This window comes from Tachyglossus aculeatus, chromosome 2, assembly GCF_015852505.1.
Source record: "Tachyglossus aculeatus isolate mTacAcu1 chromosome 2, mTacAcu1.pri, whole genome shotgun sequence".
NCBI lineage: Eukaryota > Metazoa > Chordata > Mammalia > Monotremata > Tachyglossidae > Tachyglossus > Tachyglossus aculeatus.
The window spans coordinates 39,534,425-39,548,956 of NC_052067.1; the positions used below are offsets into that span (position 1 = coordinate 39,534,425).

The 14,532-nt window shown below is 42.3% G+C and overlaps 1 protein-coding gene across 2 annotated transcripts in view; it reads right to left on the reverse strand.

Annotated features, from left to right (window-relative positions):
• Nucleotides 1–14,532, reverse strand: part of AMPH (amphiphysin) — a 157,613-nt gene that overhangs the window by 5,388 nt on the left and 137,693 nt on the right. Inside the window, exons 17-20 of one of the 2 annotated variants that reach the window (XM_038768068.1) lie at nt 10,468–10,524; nt 4,970–5,194; nt 1,827–2,039; nt 108–209 (exon numbers count right to left, since the gene is read on the reverse strand). In XM_038768068.1, the coding sequence (XP_038623996.1) occupies nt 108–209; nt 1,827–2,039; nt 4,970–5,194; nt 10,468–10,524 (597 nt within the window). Of the gene's footprint in view, nt 1–107; nt 210–1,781; nt 2,040–4,969; nt 5,195–10,467; nt 10,525–14,532 lie in introns of both variants that reach the window. The other variant, XM_038768066.1, reaches the window with a different exon arrangement.

Genomic DNA, 14,532 nt, shown 5'->3' on the forward strand with positions numbered 1-14,532 from the left:
AGGAAGAACCATGGCCAGTTGTATTTTGGAGGGCGTTGTAATGAAAACTGTTATCTTCAGAGCAGTGAAAAGATTACCCTATGAAGTGCACTATCCTATAGCCTTACCTGATCTGCCTCTGTCTCAGTAGGGATGACCAGGACCACATCTCCTCTTTTCAAATTAAGCTCGTCAGAATTAGCAGCCTCAAAATCATGCAGCGTTTCAACCTGTAAAAGACATTTTAAAAGATGTGGATCATGTCCAGAAGAAAAGCAGGGAAAAAAAACAGAACTCAGAAACTTTCAGTGAAATCCTTGATAACATGCATCCAAGCACCCCCAAATTGGGAGAGAGTCAAATCTTTCCACCTGTAACACAATCATAGAGTCTGTGAAGCCGATGGTAGGGAAGCCTATTGAGGATTTTTCGCTGTGCTCAATCATATGCTCTGTTTCAGTCACCTCTAAGGACTGAACTCAATTCTGTCATAACATATGGATTCACTGTGCATTTGGGTTGGGACATTACTGTGGAATCATGGAACTTCAGTCAATCCAGCAGCATGGCCTAGTATCAAGAGCACAGGCTTGGGAGTCAGAGGATTTCTAATCCTGGCTCCACATCTTGTCTGCTGTGTGACCTTGTACAAGTCATTTCACTTCTCTGTAGCTCAGTTATCTCATCTGGAAAATGGGGATTAAGATTGTGAGCCCCTTGTGGGACAAACTGTTACCTTGTATCTACCTCAGCACTTAGAACAGTGCTTGGCACATAGTAAGGGCTTAACAAATACCAGAATTATTATTATTATTGAGCGCTTTCTATGTGCGGAACACTTTACTGAACACTTGGGAGAGTACAGTAGAACAGAATTAGCAGACACGTTCCCTGCCCATAACGAGCTTACAGAATAGAGTGCTTAGAACAGTGCTTTGCACATAGTAAGTGCTTAATAAATGCTATCACTATTATTATTATTATAGAGGGGGAGACAGACATAAATATGAATAAATAAATGCTAGGTTGTTTGGATACAGCATACAAAATGATAGAAAAAAGAGTTTTTAATTCAAGTGCAGGCTGTGTCTTGGACAAGGTGATAACAACCATGTGAGATTTCCCTGGTGCACAGCTTTGGACCATATCCTAGCAGAACTAGCTGGGCTTCGGTTGCCTGCAAAGACTATCTGTTCCTCCAGACAGTGAAGGGTCAAAGCGGAGCAATTATTTCCCCACCCAGATCATTCATTTAGTCATTCTCCCAGTTATTTCGCACCATGCCAGCACTAGAATCATAACACGCAGCAGGTTACAATAGAGGAAATATCAAGAAAAGGAGAAGGAGATGCAGGGGTGAGGAAATCAAAATGAGAAATAAACACAATAAAGCCAAGGGCTTTGCTAAGGATAAGAAGGAAAGCAAGAAGGACGGAGGAAGGAAGGATATTAAGCAGGTAGGAAAGACAGAAAGAAGGACTTATGAAGGAAAAAATGAGGAAGGAAGGAAGGAGGCAAGAAGGCAGGAAAGAAGGAATGAACAAGAAAGAAAGGCAAGAAAGAAGATGGAAGTCAGGCAGTAAGCAATGAAGGCAGCAAGGAAGGGAAGGAGGACAGGAAGGAAAGAAGGAAGGAAGAAAGGAAGGGAGAGAAAAGCAGGAAGAAAAGGCAAGAAGGAAGGAATGAGAAAGAAAGGAAGGCAGGAAACTAGGAGGGAAGGAAGGAAGAAAGGAAGGAAGGAAGGGAGAAAGGAAGACTTGAAGGAAAGAAAGAAGACAGGAAGGAAGGAGCAAGGGAAAGACCTTATAGAGAAAGCCAGGAGGTAATTCCGCTGATGTATCGCTTGCCAATATGGAGTGGCCAGCACCATCTGATGGGGCAGCCTGAGTATCCTCCAATGTTTTCTGCTCAGTGACATCCACAGAACGGTCACTTGTGTCACCCTGGAGGGTCACGTCTTCCATCCCCTTCTTCGATTCTCCACCTGGACTCATGTCATGGTCTTCCTCCCCTTCGTGGTTGGATGCTGGCTCTATAATGACCGATGGGATGACTTTTTCCTGGGGAGAGAGGGTTTTGTTCATTAGGACACATTTCCTTAGTAATGAACCCGAAATGGGGAAAATGGAAGAAGATCTCAGAATCCATGAGGGGAAAGCATTATCAACTGGAAGGCATTTTTCCCAAACAGTGTATATCTCCTCTGACAACTAGACCAAGTCTGGGGGCCTGAAGGAAATATGTCTTGGCATGAAGGACACAGACAAGTTAAATTCTAGGAAACTTTGCCTATCCAAGTCAATGCTAGAAAAATCACTTCCCCCTTCTATGAAGAGTGTTTGCACCTGTTTCTGTGGATTATAAATAACTTATTTATTCATATTAATGCCTGTCTCCCTCTCTAGACTGTAAGCGCATTATGGGCAGGGAACATATCTGTTAATTCTGTTGTACTCTCCCAAATGCTTAGAACAGTGCTCAGCACATAGTGAAGCACTCAATAAATGTATTTGATTGATTCATTGATTGAGGTAGATCTATGTGGGTTATGTGGAAGACTGAGCTTGGAATGTCTCTATTTGTGAATGGGGGAATGACATTTAAAAAAAAATCCTCCGCACCCCTAACAAATATGGAATTAATCTCTCCATATAAAAGGATAGTCACCTTATATTAACCACCTAAATGGAGTCATTCAACAGACCCAAATCCCACCAGTTCTAGGCTAGAGTACCTCTTCTGCCCATCTGCAGACATGTGAGTCTGCATGTGTGTGTGTCAGAGTTGCTATAACAAGAAAGACTTTAAATCTTCTCCGGGTGGGAGTGGCAAGAAGGGCAGTATAGTTCATTCATTCATTCAGTTGTATTTATTGAGCGCTTACTGTGTGCAGAGCACTGTACTAAGCACTTAGAGGGCTCTGATGGAGTTGGTGCTGTTCATCGGAAGGTACTGCTGAGCTTCCTCTTCCTCCTTCCCTCCCTTCCCTTTCATTCAATCGTATTTATTGAGCGCTTACTGTGTGCAGTGCACTGTACTAAGCGTTCCACACTGAGTAACTGAGCCAGTTACTTTAAGGTTCACCTCAGGGGTGGCAAAAGGGCAGCAGCTGTAAAAAGTCTGCAAGACCTCCAACCAAAGGAATCAAGGCCTGTGAACGTGGGAGGGGAAGCAGGCTGGCCCAGTGGAAACAGGCCAGGAGTTGTAGGATCTAGATTAAAATCCTGACTCAACCTGCTGTGTGACCTTGGGAAAGTCACTTAACTTCTCTGTGCCTCCATTCCCTCAACTGTAAAATGTAGTTCAACACCTGTTCTACCTGTTCTCGCTTCCTCTCTCATGGGACTGTGAGACCCATGTGGGACTGGGACTTTGTCTGACGTGATTATCTTATATCTACCCCAGGGCTTAGTACAGTGCTTAGGACATGGTAAACTCTTGAAAATAACACAATCATTACTATTATTAGCATTGGAACTCAACAGCTCTGGAGCAAGTGGGTTGGGTCAAGGGTTTGCAGGGGAAATGCTCTGGATTTGGGGGGTTTTATTTATTATCCCCTTAATATGTGCCAAGCACTGTGCTGAGCACCGGGGCAGATACAGAAGCAGCATGGCATAGTGGAGAGAGCACAAGCCTGAAAGTCAGAAGGTCATGGGTTCTAATCCCTTGCTCTGTCACATCTCTGCTGTGTGACCTTGGGCAAGTCACTTCACCTCTCTGTGCCTCAGCTGTCTCATCTGTAAAATGGGGATAATAATAGTAATAGTAATGATGGTATTTGTTAAGCACTTACTATGTGCCGATCACTTGAAACTGTGAGCCCCACATGGGACGGGGACTATGTCCAACTTGATTTGCTTGTTTCCATCCCAGAACATCCCACTTAGTACAGTGCCTGGCACATAGTAAGCTCTTAACAAATGCCATCATCATCATCATCACACAATACAATCACATCAGACCCAGCTGTTTTTCCACATGAGGGTCACAGTTCAAAGGAGAGAACAGGGATTTAATTCCCACTTTATACATGAAGAAACTGGGGAGCAGAGCAGTTAAGTGCCTTCCCCAAGGTTACATAGCAGGCAAGGTAGAGGTAGAGACCCAGCAGACATAGATGCCACTTCTGAGAAAAGAGCCAAGAACAAGGAGAAAGTTTTGCATTCAGAACCAGAATCTCAGGTTTCCAGTCAGACCCTAGACCCTGTCTTTAGCCTAGGAGAGAAAAAGAAATGCTCTCATTTTTCTTTAAAAATTTTTCAAAAAAATGTTATTCTAACCAGGAAGAATAAGAAAAGAATACAGATTCTACCAGTTCTGTTCTCACAAATCCTTCTCTCTGAAATTTATTTAGCAGTTGAAATAGTTTCTGCCTACATTTTAGATAATGAAATTCCAGGCTTCAAATGGCACTGGAGAACAGCTGATGAAAGGCGGTAAAATGATCTGAAATTGTGTGAGACACAAAAAAAATTTTCTCTCTTTCCTCAATCCCTGCCAAAGTAAAAAGGGCAGATTCACTTGGCGGAAGATATTTTCGATGTTTCTTGGAATTTCAACCTTCCTAAGTCTGCTGTGATTTAGTAGGGCTGCAGCCTAAATTTCAATAACCAGTAGAGGATCAGTGGAGATGAATTCAAGTGTTTGGGGTTTGGAGTTTTGGGAAGGGCCTCTTTGGCTTCCCAGACTATTTAAGTTAATCCTTGATGGTCACTAATTCTCCCACTAACAGTGTGGGTTGGTATGCCTTTGTGGCTATTATGTGGCTACTTCCACAGGATTAATGAGTAATTCCTTTTGCTTTTATAGATGGCAGATTGTGAGAGGAGCTTTCAAATAAAATAAATGAGTGGTCGAGTAAAAGCTTGGGCTTCTCTCTTTGAAATGAGGACTCAGTCAAGCTGGTCACTTCCCCCCATTTCCCATATAGAGAACTCCATTTTGACCCCCCGCCCCCTCCTGAAGTCACCCCTCTAAGATTGAGTACCTGAGGCACCTCTATTCCCTTATCTTCTGGAGAAGATCTATCTTCCCCGCCAACATCCACAGTGTCAGGAGTGCCTTTGGCCTCGAACAAACTGGCCCCTTCGCTTCCGGCCACGGGCCCTCTGTCTGCTTCATCCACGGGAACAGAAATGGGGGCCGCTTCAGCTGCTGACTCTGTGGCTCCATCGGTCCCAGGCATCACTCCAGAGTCAGTAGTAGACACCGCCTATGAACAAGAACAGACAGAGTGCATGCTGGAAATCTGCAGGTGGGTCTCACTCAAGGCCTTAGAGGGGTGTCTAGAAGATTCTAATTACAGCTCCTCCACTTGTCTGCTGTGTGTTAATAATAATAATAATGATGATGGCATTAAGTGCTTACTATGTGCAAAGCACTGTTCTAAGTGTCCGGGAGGTTACAAGTTGATCAGGTTGTCCCACGGGGAGCTCACAGTCTTAATCCCCATTTCACAGATGAGGTAACTGAGGCACAGAGAAGTTAAGTGACTTACCCAAAGTCACACAGCTGACAATTGGCGGAGCAGGAATTTGAACCCATGACCTCTGACTCGAAAGCCCGTGCTCTTTCCACTGAGCCACGCTGCTTCTGTGTTGTTGAGCAAGTCCCTTAATTTCTCTGTGTCTCAGTTAACTCATCTGTAAAATGTGGGGGTTTTAATCTCGGCTCCACTACTTGTCTGCTGAGTGGCCTTGGGCAAATCACTTAATTTCTCCGTGCCGCAGTTACCTCATCTGTAAAATGGGGATTAAGACTGTGAGTCCCATGTGGGACAAGAATGATGTCCAACCTGATTAGCTTGTATATATCCCAGAGTTTAGGACAGTGCTTGACACATAGTAAGTGTTTAACAAATACCATTATTATTAAGACTCTGAGCCCCACATGGGACATGGACTGCATCCAACCTGATTAGCTTGTATCTACCCCAGCACATAATACAGAGCCTGGCACATAGTAAGCACTTAACAAACACCATAAAAAGGTATCAGGACTCATTCACTAGAATGAGTCATTCCTTTTGCCATCTTCTGGCTTAGTGTGAAATGAGAACATGTCCTCGCTTACAAAATCAGATTTTTAAAGGCTTTTGGGGGTTAATGCAAACTCTCTTTCTTGGAAATATCCCTGCATTAAGTTTCTCACTCTGAAAAGGATTCGACACTTCATTCTCTTAGGGTATCTTCTGCAGGGGGTGTGGGTAAGATTCGTGCTCCTAGAAGCAACAAGACTCTACAGAACCATATGTTAGCTAGCAGGGGATCCTAATGAGTTTTAACATCCTTCTTCCCTCTTCATTATAGAGAGGGGAAAGGAGGGAGAATATGAAAAATCTGCTTTGGAGGACACAAGTAGTCTGATGAAGAAAGGGTGAGTGGTATCTGAAAGAAGCTCAAGAGAATGAAATGAGGGGAGGATAGATAGAATTTCAGTGGCTTAAAATGTATCTTGAGTTAAGTCTTTAAAGGTGTCAGATCGAACGACATCAGTTTCAGAAGCTTTGACTTTAGGGGAGTCTAACATTCAAAATGGCTCCCACTGAGTGGGAAAGCTGGGGAGAGGAGGCAGAATGTGAGATTGATTTTATACAGCATATTCCCCACAAATGCTCCAATTATTGATCCAGCTATCTGATATGATTAGGATCAGCATTCAATTTCTATTTATTGGATTTGTTCTGCTCATTTGATCCCATTATGAAGGAAAATACTAATTCTACAACTATCCAGTCTAAAACATGGAATATGAAAACTCATTAATCATGTATCAGAATCAATCAGTAGCATTCACTGAGAGCTCAGTTTCACAGAGGACTTTATTTAGGACTTGGGAAAAAATGAGAGAGAGAAGACATGATTCCTGCCTTTAAGGAGTTTATAGTCTAGCAAGGGAAAAAGGCACAAAGCAATTTACAGATAGAAGACGACGAAGGAAAATGAATATGTCAGTGAGTAAGAGCTTAAATAGAAGGGAAGGTAAGTCAATATGTACAGAGCTACTATAGATGGGTGAAAGTGCAAAAATGCATAGTCATTGCAGAAATGTTGGGATGGTTGTTGAGATATATAATTTGGGGAAAAGAAATTCCAGGGGAAGACATCCTGGAGGTGATGTGGTTTCCAAAAGGCCTGAAAGGAAAGAGAGTTCAGGTAGGAGTAGTAGTTGTAATATTTATTGAAGACTCTCTAGGTGCAATGCACTCTTCTAAGCACTTGGGAAGTACAAAACCCAGAAGTGTTATGTACCCTGTCCACAAGGAGTTTACAACTTAACAGGGAAGACAGACATAAAAATATTTAAAAATGGAGTAGTAGAGGTGAATTTTTAAAAATGGTATTTGTTAAGCACTTACTATATGCCAGGCACTGTATTAAGCCCTGGGGTAGATACAAGGTAATCAGGTTGTCCCACATGGGGCTCACAGTCTTAATTCCCATTTTACAGATGAGCTAACTGAGGCACAGAGAAGTTAAGTGAGTTGTCCAAGGTCATACAGTAGACAAACTGTGAAGCTAAGGTTGAACAAATATATAATGATGATGATGGCATTTGTTAAGCATTTACTATGTGCAAAGCACTGTTCTAAGCGCTGTGGGGGGATACAAGGTGATCAGGTTGTTCCACATGGGGCTCACAGTCTTAATCCCCATTTAACAGATGAGGTAACTGTGGCACAGAGAAGTTATTTGACTTGCCCAAATTCACACAGCTGACAAGTGGCAGAGTCGGGATTAGAACCCATGAACTCTGGGCTCCCAAGCCCGTGCTCTTTCCACTGAGCCACGCTGCTTATATACATTATATATACACGTATATACAAAAGTGTGGAGGATAGGCATAAATAGGGTGTGAACAAAGATTTGGAGGTTGGAAAAGAGAGGGTGAGTGAATAGCTTGGCTTGAGAGGAATAAAGAATATGAGTTGGGGTGTAGTGAGAGACTGTGAGCCCACTGTTGGGTAGGGACTGTCTCTATATGTTGCCAACTTGTACTTCCCACGCACTTAGTATAGTGCTCTGCACACAGTAAGTGCTCAATAAATACGATTGGTTGATTGATTGATTGATTGAGAGAAGAGCATGGATAAGTAAGAGTGAGAGAACTGGTGAAGTGCCTTGAAACCCATGAGCAATACATTCTACTGACATGCTGCAGCCTGTAACAACGTAGAGTTGTAAGAATAAATCTTTTCTGCAGTCATTCTTACAACTCTGCGTTGTTACAGGCTGCAGCATGTCAATCTTTTCTGCAGTCAACTTTGAACGAAGCAGATACAAAACAAACTTCTTGCTCAACAGTTTCTCTTTATGCATTCTCTAAGAGAACATGGTCAGAGCTCATGGTCAGTAGGGTCATATTCAGAGAGACCAGAGTTATGGAGTGATATTAAAAGGCAAGAAATTTAGAACCAGCGAAAGAAATGTTCAATAATGAATTTTCAAAATTAATTTGTTGCAAAAATATCTTGAGGTCCATATTGCCACTGGGTTTCATGGGCTTTGGATATTTTATATCTGTTGCAATTGGTGCAATCAAGATAATTACATCCTGAGAAAACACTATAAATTAAGTTTGAAAAGGTAAATAATTTGTCAGAGAACATCAGAGGTTCTTTGTTGAATAGAGCATGAACACAACAAGCCTTCCATCAGGATATTAAGATTAATTATATTCAAATAGTGGGAAAATGATGCCCCGTCAAATCATGAAAGTGTGCAAGCACCTAATCATATCACTCAAGGGGGCTGGCCTTGGCTATTTTATGAAGCAGAAAACAGTACAAAGGCATGGTTTTTGAACTTGGCTGGTTTCATTGTTAGTGGTGTCTAGTCAAGGAGCCAGCAGACGGAGACCAAGATAACAATCTCTAGCCCCTTTGATGGTGCCGATGCTCTGAAACGCCTAGAACAATTCTGAGTGCTCTGTAGCAACTTCAAGAATGCTTCCGCCCCATGAAAAGAGTCAAAACGATCATTAAGAATGAAACGATCAGCAGTCAGGCACAAGAGGCTAATAGAAGCGAGTCCATAAAGACCAATTCATGGCAATACAGTGTCTCTCAATCCTTCCTCCCCAGTCTAATCTTCCTCAAATATTTGCTGTTCTACCTAACACCCAATTAGGGCCTCAGTGTACACAATCTTAAAAGATTATATTGGTTGATCACGACCCTTTTAAATTCTTCTTCAATCCCCATTTCTGGGACTGGGATTCTAGTTTGCGCTATCCTTAATACCTCTTCAACTGGAGATTGCAAATTATTTGGTGAATTTTATAGAGATTCAGTAAGTTGTAAAAAACTACATCATCAGCTAAAACCTAGGAAAAGGAATGCAAGCCTTCAGCAAAATAAGATAACATAAAATGCAACTGAAAATAGGGGTTTATCTGCGTCTCCCTTGTTAAAGCGTAAACTCATTGTGGGCAGGGAATGCATCTCTTCTTCATTTATATAAGTGGGCACTCAATACATAATAATGATGGGATTTGTTAAGCGCTTACAATGTGCCAAGCTCTGTTCTAAGCTCTGGAATGCTACTACTAGATAAGGCTCGACCACCAATATCAAACCAAGATAGCATTTTAAGTACTTTCATTGAAATACTGAGTTCCTCACCACATTCTGATACTCTGATTTCATGCTCAATTGATGCTTTGTTAAAGGAAAAACATTTCCAATCCAGCTGTAGGTCTGGGTAATGAGTACTAGAAAATAACGATAAATGAATGGTAGTTATGTTTCAAGATGCCATTCAGAAGCCAGACAAACAAATCTATTGAAATCATCAGCGCCTTTGTGCTACCACATCACTGTATTTTCTCTTCATTTTAAATGTCAATAGAAATAACAGTATACCACCTTCCACCTTAACTACATTGTATGGTGCTCTAAAATATTGATGGTCGCATCCTTCTGGTACCAAAAAAAAAAATCTGAAATAGACCACTGATGAGAGAGTCTATCCATTTTACTCACAAGTAAGGGCTGTTTTCCCCTCTCAGGAGCACACCTGGAAAGTTTCCAGTACTTTACCAGTCTCGGCTATGGGTGGGAGAGTCAAGCAGAGGCCTACCCATTTCATTCCTAGCTTGGGTGAGTGGAAGGCAATCTGCTACAAGTCAAAACTCATTAGTGCTGGGCAGCAGGGGCACAGGACAGAGTCAAGGGCAGAGACTCATGTTTACTGCACTGAAGGAGGCAATGGTAAACTTCTGTATTTTTACCAGGAAAACTCTCTGGATACACTACCAGAACGATCGCAGATGGAGGGGGGGTGTTCTGGGAGAGATGTTTCCATGAAGTCACTATGGGTCGGAGATGACTCGACAGCGTAAGACAAGGAAGGGCTGTTTCATAGTCAAGTCACCATGTGGATTGTTATCCTGTATATTGATAACTTGGAAAACATGCGGATCAGTGGAAGGGGTTTTACTTCAGATATTAAACTATGAATCTTTTCTTAAACTGGTGACACGTACCTCGCCCTGCTCTCTTTCAGTACGTGCAGCTTTCTCCGCTCCAGCTTCCAAAGTCTCCTTCAAGAAAAAGAGATATATTTATGGTATTCACTCCACTGGCCTTCATCTATCACGATCAATCCATCAGGGGTATTTATTGAGTGTTTACTGTGCCACACACTGTACTAAGTGCTTGGGAGAGTGTAATCCAATAAAATAGGTAGACAAGATCCCTGCCCACAAGAAGCTTACATTGTAGAAGGGGAGACAGACTTGAAAATTAATTACAGATGGGGAGGCAAATAAGTGCTGTGGGCTTGGGGTGAAAATCACAGTGCTTAGAGAGTACTGATCCAAGTGCAATGTGATGAAGAAGAGAGTGTGGATAGGGGACAAGAAGCCTTAATCAGGGAAGGCCTCAGTCAATCCATCAATAGATAGTATTTATTGGGTGCTTATGTGTGGGGTGGGGTCAAACAGATGCAATTCAACAGAATTCTGTTTGGAAAAATTAGGTTCATGCAATTGGGGGATAAATTATTGACAGACTCCACAGAGGATGGGTAGAAGAAAACAGAGTTCTGGAATCATTCACAGTAATGAGAGGCTTGGAGGGATTTTCGGAAGCCTCACATTTTGTTTTTATTGCTGTTGTTTTGGATGTAACCGTCTCTTTGAACGGTATTTGATAAGCAGCTTTCTGGCTGAGGTGTCGACCTTGGGGATTAGGGAATAACAGAATTCAAGACTCTGAATTTCACTCTCTTCTTTCCCTCCCCAGACAGTAGGCTCCATGGGTTGTTTTTTGGTTTAGAAAATTCCTTTTGGATTTTCAGAGAAATATCACTGGGGACATCCCCAGGATCAAATAAAATTAGGTCTACTGGATTTGTCTGTGGATTTTATTTTTCCCGTAATCCTCAAGGCAGCATGGTCTAGTGGAAAGAGAACCAGTCTGGAAGTCAGAGGACCTGTACTCTAACCCTGACTCTGCCAGTTGCCTGCTGGGTGACCTTGGGCAAGTCATTTAACTTATCTGTGCCTCAGTTTCCTCATCTGGGAAATGGGGATTAAAATACATCTTCTCCTTCCTACTTTGACTGTGACTCCCTTATAGGACAGGGACTGGGTCAGACCTGATTATCTTGTGTCTACCCCAGGTCTTGATACATAGTAACTGCTTAACAAATATAATGATGATGATGATGATGATAATGATAATATAGTTAAAGTAGAGCCCTAATTCCTAATGGGTTAATCTGATGCATACAATCTGATGCCAAAAAAGAAATGAGATTCTTTTCCCCCCACTAGAATGTAAGCTTCTTGAGGGCAGGGATCATGTCTACTCTAGTATACTCTACCAAGTGCTTAGTACAGTGCTCTGCACACAGTAAGTGTTCAATAAACACTACTGTGTTTAATAGGGAAGCAGCATGGCTCAGTGGAAAGAGCACGGGCTTTGGAGTCAGAGGTAATGGGTTCAAATTCCGGCTCCACCACTTGTCAGCTGTTTGACTTTGGGCAAGTCACTTAACTTCTCTATGCCTCAGTTACCTCATCTGTAAAATGGTGAGCCTCCTGTGGGACAACCTGATCACCTTGTAACCTTCCCAGTGCTTAGTACAGTGCTTTGCACATAGTAAGTGCTTAATAAATGCCATAAAAAATACCACTGATGGATTGATTAATTGAAAATGACCTCCAAAGGTTTTCTGATCTCCCTGGGGGAAAAGATACTTCTCATTATTATGTTTGGGGAGCTCAACATCTATTTCAAAATCATTCCAGCTAAGCAAAACTTACCACCAAGGGGTGGCTTTCCCAGCTGGGAATATGTTTGTCCAGTTCTCAAAATTTCTTGGGTCAGGGCAAGGGATCTATACCCACTCGTCTCAATGGGACAGTTTGATAAGGAAAATTTTTCTACATTTGAGAAACTCTAAATGTACGAACGATTTCGGGCACCTTCCCTTAGCTGGTTTTGGGTCTCATGGATTAGGCCAAGGGAAGCTAATAATAGTAGTGATGGAATCCCGGCTCTGCCAATTGCCAGCTGTGTGACTCTGGGCAAGTCACTTCCCTTCTCTGGGCCTCAGTTCCCTCATCTGTAAAATGGGGATGAAGACTGTGAGCCCCTCATGGGACAACCTGATCACCTTGTAACCTCCCCAGCGCTTAGAATGGTGCTTTGCACACAGTGAGCACTTAATAAATGCTATTATTATTATTATTACTACTACTTACTATGTGTCAAGCACTGTTCTAGGTGTAGTGGATAGAGCACAGGCCTGAGTCAGAAGGTCATGGGTTCTAATCCTGGCTCTCTCACTTGTCTGCTGTGTGACCTTGGGCAAGTTACTTTACTTCTCTGTGCCTCAGTTACCTCATCTGTAAAATGAAGATTGAGATTATGAGCCCCATATGGGATAGGGACTGTGTCCAACAATTCACCTGTACACACCCCAGCGATTACTACAGTGCCTGTCACATAGTAAGTGCTTAGCAAATATCATCATCATTATCCTTATTATAAGTTAATTGGGTTGGACATAGTCCCTCTCCCACATGGGGCTCACAGTCTTATCCTCCATTTTACAGATGAGGTAACTGAGGCACAGAGCTATGAAGTGACTTGTCCAAGGTCACCCAGCAGACAAGTGGTGGAGGTGGGATTAGAACCCAGTTCCTTCTGATTCCCAGGCCTATGCTCCTCCTGACTCACTAGGCCATTCATTCATTCATTCAATTGTATTTATTGAGCGCTTACTGTGTGCAGAGCACTGTACTAAGCGCTTGGGAAGTACAAGTTGGCAACATATAGAGACGGTCCCTACCCAACAGCGGGCTCACAGTCTAGGCCACACTAATAATGGCTCTGAAGGATCCTATTGATTACAGTGCCCTATCTGGCAAAGGAATTGGGGAAAATGTCATTTATTTTTTAGAACTCCAATGCTCCAGGGGCAAATCTAAGCTTGTAATACCCTCGAGAACTCCAAAAAGCAACAAGGCCTTAGGGAAGTAGACCGTGCTTTGAAGTTCTAGTCCCAACTCCTCTCCTGACCCGCTGTGTGACTTTTGACCAATCTAGGCCTCAGTTTCTTTTTCTGTAAAATGGGCAGAACAGTATCTGTCTTTCCCTAATTCATTTGGGATGCTCTGAGGATAAAATGAGATAAGTAATGCAAAAGTTCTTAAGAAAAATCAAGAGTGTTTTATAAACTCAGGTCTATGCAAAGGAAAACAGAATTGGAAATGTGTGTTTAGAACCCCCCAGGATTCCTGACGGTGAGAATCTATTTTACAGGCCTCTAAAAAGAAGTACCAGAACTAGCAAGTGGGTACTGACATTCCCCCCTCTACGCCCCTTTTCCTCCCCGCTTCCCCAACAACTCCCTTAGACTTAAACACGATGGGTCAGAATTCTCTTCTGATGTGACTTTATGGGTCTCCCATTGAAAATCAAGTCCTATTAGAAGTCTTTCAAAGCCTGGAATTGCTATACTATAGCTCCACAGGCTTCATGTGATGCATCTGTATGTTTCTTTTCTAATAAAAGAATACTATGTTGTTTCTGAACTTCATATCAATCTTGTTTTTTTTCTAATCTAATCTTCTAGTATTGCCTGCAGTCCCATCATAAACCCTAAATATTTCCAGATGCCTGTACAACTCAATTGCTGTCATCCGTGTTACCATGGTAACTCTTAACAGCTTTATCCTGTTAAAATTACAGTGTTATATAACCTCCCTTTCTATATTAATTCTTCCTGGGAGCTGCCAAAGATGACTTCCTAGGTTTTGCTTATTTACGCTGTGAGTCAAAGGGAGAATTAAGGATGCAGAGTTTCTTTACAGGGATTAAAAAGCTCTATCAGGATGATGTTTTGATTTTCAAGGTATAGGGGAGGGGCTAAAAAGGAGCACGGCAGGCAATGAACATGAATTATAGGCAAGGTAGTTTAAGCCTCCCAAGGACCCTAGGGCTACTCAGTTTTGTGGTGTCGCCACATGATGTGTAACATCATTCTGTCATGCTAATTATGATGCCATAGAAGCCATCCAATCAGCTATCCCAAAGAC